Consider the following 12,238-nt stretch of genomic DNA (forward strand, 5'->3'; position numbering starts at 1 on the left):
TTAATTAATTTCAATTAAGTAAAATTGAATATGCTTATACTAAAAAGTTTTCCATCTTTATTCAATGAACAGTGTCTACCATTGCTAAACCAGGATAAGCACAACCCATTTGTTTTACATTTCTATCTAGATAAGTTTTGATCTAGATAATAGTGTTAATATTCTGATTTTAGGTCTTGTTCAAATGAAAGTATAAAGAAACTTTATTCTTTTTTCAATGTCTCTCCTAACAGCTTTCTTTATTGATTCTATCATCCAAGAGTTTTCTCCCCAATTCTTAGGGTTAACTATCTGCTACAGAGTATTAATATTTCTTTTTATGGGTCTTTAAACCATTTCCCCTAAGTCTTACCCCTTGGTTTACTTGGAAGGGAAAGGTTGCTTTTTTTGTTTTTATTTTGAAAGTAGTCTCCACAAGCCTCTGGAACTCTTCATGGTCCTCTTGAAGAAACCCAATGTTAACTCCCTTCACAAGGTGACTTTATGTTTGGCCTCTGATGAAATATGTGAGCACACATTGCCCCAACTCTCCCAATCCTAGGGAATGGAGTAATTGTATGAATTACTACTCTCCAGCTGATTGATTGTGGCCAAATTTGGGGCAATTTGAACTCTAGGGAGTCAAAAATTTTGAATGATAACTGAAAAGAATTAAGGAGACAATTATAGAAAAAAAATGGCGGATAGGAGACAGGACTAATGTGCAGCTCCTGCTTGGCCAGGCAGAACAGTGCCTGGAGACTCATATTGTGAACGTTTGCTTCAAGAAACACTGCAGCAACATACCAGGAAAACCTAAAGAATTCACAAATCCTTTGAAAGAACTGGCTTGCCACTGCAAACTCTGTGAGATGGCTGAAAAACTGCAAGTTCCCAAAGAGTAAGGGGGGAAAAGTTGGCCTCCATACACACATCCCCACTGAGGAACCTGAAAATCCAGAACATGAGAGAAGGATTTAACCTTACCTAGAGCTGAAATGGATTTAGGAAGCCAAGAGAAATATAAAAGTAGACGAAGCAGCGGGAAGAGCCCTGTAGGCACTCCTGGTCCCCAACTCCAGCCCAGGGACATCATTCCTGGCCTTATCTCACAGAGTTCTTTGGGGAAGGGAAGGCAGCCAGTGGAACTGGGGAGGGGTCACAGGGTGAAGGAAACTCCTAGCTGAACTTTGTAATAATTTTGACTGAGCACAAATTTTGTTGAGCATAATCTGGGGGCAGGGTGAATGGGAAATGCAGATATGAGCACAGAAGCCACTGCCAAAGGTGCGAAGGTGTGGGCAGGCAGGAAGGGGTGAGGCATGAGAGCCCTGCTTGCTTTCTCGGTAGGGAGGCTTGTAGTCTGGGGCAAGAGCTCATCCCTGCTCATAGGGTTGCCTGGATATAAACTCACCCAAAGAAACTTTATTCTTATACTAAGCTAGAAACCAGACCAGGTCCTGAATATAAAAAAAGCAGTACCCAAGGTCATTCTTGCCCTTCTGTGTCTCATAACCTCATATAAAAAAAAGAATAAAATTACAACAATTAGATAAGTGCTACGTGAAGATATCAACAATGTTGGCTATCTTACAGTAAGTTTTCAAAGTTGTGGAAAGGGTGGAAGAGCATGCCACTTAGTTTTAGGGCACAGAGAGCTGACAGAAGGAAGTTAATGATTGCAAGGTTGGCAGACCAGATCATGAAGGATATTTTATGATATGTGGGAAACTTTGGACTTGATCTCATATGAGAAAATATTCTTCTGGGTACAGCATGAAGAATGAATTGTAAGAGAGGCTAGGTTAGGCTAGGATTAGGGACTCTGTAATGGTGAAGGCCTGAACTAAATCCAAGCCAATGGAAAGAGGATGAGAAGGACAATGTGTAGAGAGATTTTTAAAAAGAAACAATGACAGAGATATAAAAAGCTGAAGGAAAAACAAAGATCCAGGATGACTCCCAGCTTTGTGACTCTAAAAACTGGGCATAATGTGGACCACTAATTAAAAGCAAAACAAAACGCTTAAAAGATTCCTAGATTCTGACACACCATTTATAATTTTAACACAAAAGAAGGCTAATCGGTTTCCTGGGATAAGACCTTTTTCTGATTTCTGGCATGTCTTTTTCTTTATTAAGTTTTGAGGGACCAACTTATTACATTTCCCATAATACTTACCACACTAATACCCCAAATTATAATCCTTTGTATGTGTATAGAGCTTTTAATTTTTTAAGATTCTTTCACAAATATATTTTATTCTCATAATGACTCTTCCAATTATGCAATATAGGTGTCATTATACACACTAGAAAGTTAGGAAAGCTAAGAAAAAAAGGTGAAATTACCTGCCTACAATGACCAGCAAACAGAACAGCTGGGACTAGAATCCAGCTGTAATGAGTTATAACCCAGGCTCTCCCCCTCCTCATTATTATGCCTTTGCTAATTATTGTCTGTAAACGTGAACATAGACCATCAGTGGTGTGCTGGTAAATGTTTAACAACTGACTTGGGGGTGGAGGGATGGACATCCTGCTTTGTAGCTTTTGCCCATTTCCATGGTATAAATACTCCTACTGTGGCTAATGCTATCAACTCGATGTTATTGAACACAGAGTTGGGAAGTGATGCACATAGTTGGGTCTTGCAAGCCAGTAGAAGCCAGCTCCAGAACACCACTGTGTCTGAAATAGTTTCTAATATGAGCTGATTCCAAGATTTTATCAGATGAAGTTAGTTATTTAAGGCTACTATTTTCTAATATGACATACCTGGCTAATTTTTGTGAGGCCTCAGCTAAGTGCTTGGCATTTAACATGCTTGAGTATAAAAAGGCAGGTATTGAAATGACCTCTAAGGATCCAGACCTCACTTGCCTTTTGAATCTATAAATAGAAGTAAATGCAGACTTATAATTGAATATTTAATTTTCCAGAATAACATAAATACTTAAAAATAATTTTCTTATGCATGGCCACATAATATTTGATTTGAATTATTTCACATGTTGATACGTGATACCAGCATCATAAAACTAGCCAAAGCATGTTTTTTTATAAATTAATAACAGACATATTAAAATACACAATATAAAATTAGTTTCTTCTTATAAAAATTACAGGTACTTTGACATTTTTAAAGTTTATAGCCAGATGTGTACTCTGACATTTGAAACAATGAAACTCATGGATTATGAGAACACAGTGACTGCAAGAAAGCAAGAATATTTGATGATTTTTAAATGCATAATTTTGAATTTAATAAGAGTCCTACTGAATAGCAATGTGGCTCCTGAAACTAGATTACCCCAGCCAGCAAGGATTTAGTCAGACTCTTGTCCACAACTCATTGGAGGACTATGTATACTCTTTAGCATCTTTATTTTTAAACGTTAATGTTGATAGACCAACAAGGTCATCACTAAACTACATAAAATATGATTCACAAAAATTCCAATATAAATCTTGTACCATCAAGGTAAAGGATGGGAAACCAAGTAGAAAATTTTAAATGGTCTTCCTTTAGAGATAATATGATTTTAAATGAGATTGGAATTTAGGCATTACATTATTTATTAACATGTTAAAGGTTCAAGGAAATGTTTATTTTGTACTACATAAAAAATTTAAAAGCTTACAGTTTTATATGCATAATCTCCATTATGGGCAAAATAGTCCTTGCTTTGTACAATTCTGAATGTATAAATTTCAGTTACTGTGTTTTAGTTAAATAACACCAGTCTCCCACAACAACACTGTAGTCATGATATATTGTGAACAATTGTGTGAAGTACAAACTTCACTGCTAGCTCTTCAATGCACAAATCACTATATAAATAGCAGATGCACATCATCATTAGTGACTAATTGCATCACTTCTTTCAAAGTCTTTTGGTGACTGGTCACTGTACATCTACTATTTAGTTCACCTGTTGACAGCAAAACATGTGGTTGTCTTGCCTCGCCTCCCAGTGATAAGCCTACATGATATTTAACAAAAGTAGGTAATCCAAAGAGGAAATTGGCTGACAGATGAAAGTGCAGAAAGTGAATGCTGGTGGTGAATTTGGATGTGCTGTAAAAGAGCTGATCATGGGAATGTTGACACCTCCTCTATTTGAGAGATTCTAGAGATGCAAAAAAGGGAACTTAGTGAAGGTGAACTTAACTGACAAATGAGAAAAATGGTTGTGGTAAAATTATGTCACATAGGAAATGATGCTGCTGAAAAACTTCACATTAAAGGAACTCTCAGAGATATTTCATGACATTGAAAACACAAATGATAAAATGCTGGAACTGATCCAAACTTAGAAAGGAGTATAACAATTTGCTGAAGCATAGAAAAGACATTTGCTCAGTATTTTAAGTTCTGTGATAAGAAAAAGGCAAGGACCATTTAAATTACTCTTGATAAAATTTTTAAAAGAAATAAAATCGTTAATACTCAATAATTTTAATGTTTTAAATTACAGTGTAATAAATTAGCTTAACAATATTTTTCATTTTTCTATGTATTTATAGTTGACAGAGAGTAATGTTTTAACATACGTTTAAAGGTCATGGAACAATTGTGATTTTTTTCCCATTGTTTGTTAATATTGGCTTGCATGGTTTCAACTTGCATAATCATTTTTATGGCCCCATGCTATCTTGCAAATCAAGGATTGCCTGAGTATATATAAACACACACAAACACACATGGAAGAAAGCTCATGTTTTATAATGGGTATGTATCACGAAAATGGGGTTGGAGTAGCATATTGTGCTAGAGAGAATATGGGTTTTAGACCTAGAAAAGTCTCTGTGCCAATTTTGCTTGTTTTACTTCCTAACTTCAAGGAAGTAATTTATTTTTTCTGATCTTTAATTTCCTCATCTGTAAAACTGGAATAGTAACTTAAAAACTTGGGGGGAAAGAACTGTTCAAAATACATGCTGGAATTCTTCCCAGGCTCTGTACATTAGTGGAAAGGTTTTTGGTCATTTATTTTGGTGGGAGCATAAGTGGAGGAGTGAAGGGGATGAAAGTCTTACTGGCTGCCCTCTGATTTTATGATATATCAAATGAAAAGATTTTTAAAAAACGAACTCTAATATGTTCCTTGGGGAATAGAAAATACTGGCGTGGAAAAAAAAGAATGGAGAGTTTGGTTGTTTGCTTTGTGGTAAAAGTTAGTAACATAATATCTAAATTTTTAAATGAATTTGTGTAACTTTAAACTACAAGATCTTGTGCGGCAATTTAGTAGAGGTAAAGGGAAATAACATCAAGTTGCAGCACACACAATCATCAAAAAGTTTAGATTACAGAGATACACAAATTTTGTCCTCTAGAAAATTCCATCTAAAGTCCAAAAAGCACCAAAAGTTAAGTTACAATTTCTACTTTGATGATATAATTTCCCAGTCATGATGGAGAGAAAGATTCCAGTCTTGGTTTTATTCAATCTGTTTTAAGCAAGATACTTGAAATTTTGTGTGTTGACACCTTTCTAGGACTCTCTAAAACTTTTATAGCTTGTTAGGTTATTTATATACAGCATCAAAAGCCCTTGACCTAATTATATGGGAATTGCTAGTTTCCAATGACTGGAGAAAATAATATAACTCTAGGTTTTTGCCATTAAAAATGAGTGATTTTACCTCATAGTCATACAAGAGTGGAAATCTTACAACTCTATAGGTTTACGTAAAGTGCATAGTTATATACAGTTTCATATGAGGCTATATACAAACATAGATGAGTCCTTTAAAAATTATATAGTTTCAATTTAGGACTAATCCAAATATAAAATAATCTCTCATTACCCTAATGAGAAAACCTAGGAAAAGGGTTTTTAGCTAAATTAAATAGGCAAAAGTTTAGACATGTAAATTTAAAAGTTATATGTCTATATTACCTTTGATAATGTTTTAAATTTAATATTCACTATTAAATTATTCTATTATAATTTAATAATGAATATTAAATAGTGAATATTCACTATTATATTATTCACATTTTAAATTATTGCTTTACTCTACTTTCACAAAAAATAATTTTATTCCAACTCTTTATCCTGCATTGGTATTATCAATATAATTATCACCACTAGAATCACTTTTTGAATCACCTGACATAGTTTTCCAGTATCCTTGATTTTCAATTCTAACTACAATACGGCAATTTCTAAAACCAGTGACATTGTCTCTGAAAATTTTGTAGCAAATCAGAAGTATTCTCATACATTAGGTAATGTTTTCATTGGAGATCTTTACAAGTAACCACATACTCTAATTTTTTTAAGTGATCTTCAAAAGGCTTACAATGATGCGGTCATATCTCCAGGAATTGTTTTACACCTTTGCCTTCTTTTTAATTGATTCTGTCAGGAGTCTCCTATAAGAATACCAAACTAGCATAGATTGAGGCCACTTCAGGATAGTAGTTTATTGTTCAGAATAAAGCAACTGAGAAGGCATCTTTGAGTATGAGAAGATTTTTTAAGGGTTCAAGTATAAGGTAACTTTTTTCCTGGGGAGTCTTTTAGGGGAAAAACTAGATGTATATGGTGTTTTGTTTAATCTTTATTTAATCCCTCTCCCTTCACATAAATCACCTATTTCAAGCCTTCACTACCCTAAGTTCCTTCACTGCCAATGAATCCCTTCTTCTCAACACAGGGGCTTACCTCCTTCACAGAGAAAAGAGAAATCTTTAAAAAAGGATTTTTAAGATGATTACACTGTCTTCCCCCCAACAAATTAATTTTTCTACTCTTTCACCTGCTCTCACCTCCTCTTTGGTCTCAGTGCTGTCTAAAGCTCCCTCCACCTGAGTCTCCAGTTCCCTCCTGCCTTGCTTCATCAGCCCCTCCTCTCTCTACTGCAGCACAAGTAAAAACTCCAGGTGCTTCCACCTCAAAACCTCCCAAACAGTATTTGTGTCCCTTAAGACAGGTGTTTTGACTTTTCTTCCTATCAGTTGAATGTACTGATAATAGTCTACATTCATTTCTTTAAATATGTATTATAAAAATTACCAAACATCCACAAAAATAGAAATATAATAAACCCCAAATCAGTTTCCTTCAATAAGCATTTATTTTCTGCCACGTTTGTTTCATCTACGCAGCTGCCCCTTTTTTGCTTAAGTATTTTAAAACAAATGCTGGATATCATTTCGCCCTTACATTCTTCAGTGTGAATATTAAAAAGGACATTTATTTAGATAACCCCAATGGCATTATTCACACTTTGCAAAACTATAAATGATTATTTAACATCACATAATAGTCAATTTTCAAATGTCCCCAGTCGTCTAAAAAGTGCCTATTTTGGGGGAGTAGGCGCTCAAACAAGTACCCAAATAAGGTCCCTCATTGTAATTGATTATCCCTATTTCTTTTTAAAATTTATTATCTAGACCGGTCACCGTCATTTTTCTTTCTTCCCCCATCCCCATTCCACTTTTTAAAGAATCTGGGTCAGTTTTCTACAGAAGGTCCCACATCTTGATTGTTTTGCCCCAGATGGCTTCCTTTATTTGCTGTGTATCCTGTAAACTGGAATTCAGCTCCTAAGGCTTGATTGCATTCAGGGTTTTTTGTTTTGTTGTTTTGTTTAAGTCGGGGGAATAACTCTCAATAGTTCTTTCTTGGCATCATTTCCATCGCCAGACTTTCAGCGACCCCGAGCTGCTGGAGGTGAGGGTGGGGTCCCTGGACCCTGGCTGCTCACAGCTCACACTGCACATCGCACCCCTCTGCTCTGCAGTGCATCCTGTCCTGCGGGACGCCCTTGCTAGCGGGGTACCGGTTGGCCTCTGCCTGCGGGAAGCAGTAAGTGACAAGAGCCTGGAAGGCAGTCGAAGCCAAGGATGCGCCTCTTCTTTCAGCTCCCGCGGTGGCGGAGGTTCCAGCTGCTGAGGAGGCCGATCTCCAGAGCCTCTGATCCCCGGGTTTAATGTCCTCTCCTTCCCGCTGCTCTGTGCTGTTTCTTCTCCCTTCTGTGCTCTCAGTCCTCTGAAACTTGTTTTGACCAATTGTTTGTGTGAAATTGCCTGTTTCCTCCATTTGAACGACCAGGAGTTTTCCTGTGCGGACACTGACAGGCATACCTTCCTCGTAAAGTTCCCCCAACTCTCTCACTTAAAGCGCGTTTTGAATGACGCGCTTCAAAACGGTGATTCTCCAATTCCATTCGTTCTACACTTACTAGCTGGAATTGTTTTGACTAGAGCAACTAACTGCCTCAGCCACTAGAGCTATTTGGTGAGGAAAAATAAAACAAAGCAAAACACTTTACTGGCTAAACAAAACACGGCCTGTCAGCCAGATTCAGCCTGAAGGCCACATTTGCAGCCCTGGTCTACAGCACAGACTGCATATTTCTTAGCATGGTGCATAGGCCCTTCGTGATGTCAACAGCACCTGCCTTATCTCCCACCAGTCCTTCCGCCTTAACTCCAAATACCCATTTCCAAAATAGACTTACATGTTCAAAAGTCTAGCATGCTCCTTCTTTGGTCTCTCTGCCTTCCTCAGCAATTCTATTTATCAGGCATGACATTTTCCCCCTGTCTGCCTGAAGAATGTCTACTTATTCTTTCAGACTCTGCTCAATTATTACCTTCTCAGGAAAGTCCTTCTTGATATTTGCAGGTAGAGTTAAATTAAATACTTCTTCGTCTACATGTTGTCATATTTATTCCCCATTACCACTAGGACAGTGCTAGCCTCTTCTTTCCTTTCTTTATTTTATAATTTTTTTTTTTTTTTTGAGATAGGGTCTCACTCCATCACTCAGGCAGGAGTGCAGTGGCATGATCTTGGCTCACTGAAGCCTCCACTTCCCAGGCACTGGCAATCCTTCCACTTCAGCCTCCCAAGTAGCTAGGACTACAGGTGCACACCACCAGGCTCGGCTTAATTTTGGGGGCTATTTTTTCAGTAGAGACGGGGTTTGGCCATGTTGCCCAGCTGATCTCGAACTCCTGGGCTCAAGCAATCCACCCACCTTGGCCTCTCAAAGTACTGGCCTTACAGGTGTGAGTCACCATGCCTGGCCCTCCTTTTCCTTTCGTTTCTCCTTTCTCCTTTTTGTTTCCTTCCTTCCTTCCTTCTCTCTCTTTTCTTTTCGTTTCTTTTTCAAGTTGTATCACCTATTTGAACTTAGGATTTGGAAGGCAGGGTCCATTCCACAGCATCTTGCTTGATAAAGAGCTTCATATTGGTTAATCCGTACGTGCTTCGGCTGCTTACAGCTGAAGGAGATTATAAGCAGAAGTGGTGAAATAACTTCATACAGTAAAGGATACAGGAATGTTTTAAAAATAACTCAATGGGCTTCTCTCGGTACCAATGGTTATCATGCAGGATAAACAGTATAACATGAAAAATATAAATTCTAATTGGTAGATATCCAGCAAAATTGGGAAAACCATTAAGCCATACTTCATCACAGCTTAGAAAGGACTACAGGTTCTTTCTGCCAGCTATACTCATTAACAAGAATATGATCACTAAGAAAATAATTATACAATTGGACAGAAAAAATAAGATAGAAAAACGAAAGAATGGCTAATTAAAAAATATATCAGACAGTACTTACTTTTTTGTAATCATTTTAACAACAGAATGTAAATAATCTTCATTACTCTAAAAATGAGAAAAACATTTTACTGAAACTAAGCATGTCTCATAGTTCTATTAATACAACTTCTTTTGCTACATATAAATCTAATTTGTGTGTGAAATGCTATTGCATACTAATAATTTTTAGTGTTTTTACTTTCTATTAAAAGATTTAAAAATATCCATGTTCTTAAAAAATTTGACTTGAATACAGGAAATATTTCATTCTTTTCTCTTTGCCACAATGTGAAATATTACAATCCAAAATTTACCCTTAAATTTATATACTTTTTAGATATATAAGATTACATAAAATATTATATATCTAAAGATGTTTTTAGTCTAAAAATGGTCATCTATGAATGGCTTATTTCAAAGAACTACTCCTTTTGAAAACTACTCTTCATTTCCTGAGTATTATATGACAATAAGCTTACTTCAAAATTACATCATATTTCTCCAGACAGTATTACTCAGCTTGATTCCAATTTGCCTTCCTGACAATAAACTTTGTGGACCTGCTCTTCATTGAACAGTGTGCTAGATTAGATGACAGACTCCTGCAAAAAGCTTTTGATGGTTTACCTCTTGGGATAATTTTAAAAAAAATAACGTGGCATTTACAAGATGCAGCCTCAGGGCCCATAAGCATTTCCAACACAAAATTTTGAAAATATTTGGAACAATCACAGTTCTGTTGTTGAATCTGAGTACTCTGGAAGGCAACTCTGGATGTATGTACTCAGGTTTCTTGTTTAAAAATAGCAGACATGATGTAGATAAATCTCTTATAGTACTGGAGGCTCTTAACCATAAATTGAATCACTAGCTATTTGTCTCACACTGAAACATATTGTATTTTAAACACGGTGTCAAAGTCATATTTCATAAGCATTTTATATTCCATTTAAAAATCTTCCTCCAATGTTTTATTACAAATCTAAACATTTTAGACAGACATGGGTTGTGCTAACAGCAAAGAAGTAAGGATTCTAATATATAAAATAAGGCAATAGGATGAAACATTTTGGAGATTATGTGCATGCTTTCTTTTAATATTAATAAATTAAACTGGGATGCAATGATTTTAATCTTTCATTTCTATTTTTCTAATAGTTCTTCTATTGCTTGTTCTGTTTCAAGTTTTTTCTGCATTCAAAGACATCTTTATTATAGAAAATTCAAGCAATAACAAAAAGAATAAAGAAAAGATAATAAAGGTTCTTCTTAATCCCAGCATTTAGAGATAACCATTATTTATATTAATTATATCTTTATATCATTCCAAAGTTTGCTCATTTTCTTTTTTCTTCATATATTTCATTTGTTTCTATATATTTCCCCTCCCTCCATCTTTTCCTTCTTTCCTTCATTCCTATTTAACATAATGATAACATTATGTTAAACATGATGCTTTACAGCTTTTTTTCACTTAACAATAGGACATGAACATCACTTTGTATCAGTGAGTATAGATATTCATTCTTCTTTCAATGCCTACCGAGTATTGCATTGTGGAGATATTTAGCAAGGTATTTTATCAGCCTCTTATGGGTAGATATTCTGGTTGTTTCCAATATTATGCTTTCATAACCCAACAATGCACTGAAAATCCTTGAAATAATTATTTATTGAGCACTTACTATGTGCCACACATCACTCTAAGTACTTTAAATATATTAGCTAATTTCATCCCCCAACAACCTTATGGCATAGGCAATATGATTATCACAATTTTAGAGATAAAAGAAAATGAGGCATAGATAAATTAAGTAAGTTGCTCAGGTTCACTGGTTGGGAAGTAGAGAAGCTGGCATTTTAACCTTGGTCTTCTAAATCCAGAGTCTGTTCTCAACTTCCATACTATACTGCCATATTTTTACTGGTTTTTGTTTGCTTGTTCATTTGTTTGTTTTTTGAGACAGGGCCTTGCTCTGTAGCCCAGGCTGGAGTGCAGTGGTGCAATCATGGCTCATTACAGGCTCTACCTCCTGGGCTCAAATGATCCTCCTACTGCAACCTCCCAAGTAGTTGGGACTACAGGTGCACACCATCATTTCTAGCTATGATTTTTTTTTTTTTTTAGTAGAGAAGGGGGTCTCGCTATGTTGCCCAGGCTGATTTCAGACTCCTGAGCTCAAGTGATCTTCCTGCCCCAGCACCCTAAAGTGCTGGAATTACAGGCATGAACCACCATGCCCCACCATTTTTACTGTTTTTATACACTTGCCTGATTATTTCCTTAGGATAAGTTCCCAGAATTTGAATTTCTGAGACAAAGTACATATACATTTAAATTTAACACACGTTGCCAAATTTCTCTCCAAAAATTCTTATGGTGCTAATATTCACACAGTACTTTATAGTTTTAAATGGTATTAGGAACAGTGGAAATCTTTGGGGTCATTAGAGAGACCTAGGCTTGAATCTGCCCCATTAATTACTGGGCAAGTTACTTACCTTCTGTAAGATCTAGGTCCATTATCCCTAAAATCAGGACAGTAATAGCTACCTCACAGGGATGTAATGCAGGTTATAAATGTGTATAAAAATCATCTACAATCTCTCAAGCATAAGAAAGTCTCTCAATCATAGGTGTTGTTGCTTAATACAAATTATCTCTTGATTCATATACC

General features: G+C 36.1%; 1 protein-coding gene across 3 annotated transcripts in view; it reads right to left on the reverse strand.

Annotated features, from left to right (window-relative positions):
• The window catches only part of MGAT4D (MGAT4 family member D), a 56,019-nt gene that overhangs the window by 19,858 nt on the left and 23,923 nt on the right, over positions 1-12,238 (reverse strand). For all 3 annotated transcript variants that reach the window (XM_019024975.4, XM_063705556.1, XM_055384726.2), the window contains exons 5-6: positions 9,580-9,626; positions 2,758-2,871 (exon numbers count right to left, since the gene is read on the reverse strand). In XM_019024975.4, the coding sequence (XP_018880520.3) occupies positions 2,758-2,871; positions 9,580-9,626 (161 nt within the window). The remainder of the gene's footprint in view (positions 1-2,757; positions 2,872-9,579; positions 9,627-12,238) is intronic.

The sequence above is a fragment of the Gorilla gorilla genome, chromosome 3 (genome assembly GCF_029281585.2).
Source record: "Gorilla gorilla gorilla isolate KB3781 chromosome 3, NHGRI_mGorGor1-v2.1_pri, whole genome shotgun sequence".
Taxonomy (NCBI): Eukaryota; Metazoa; Chordata; class Mammalia; order Primates; family Hominidae; genus Gorilla; species Gorilla gorilla.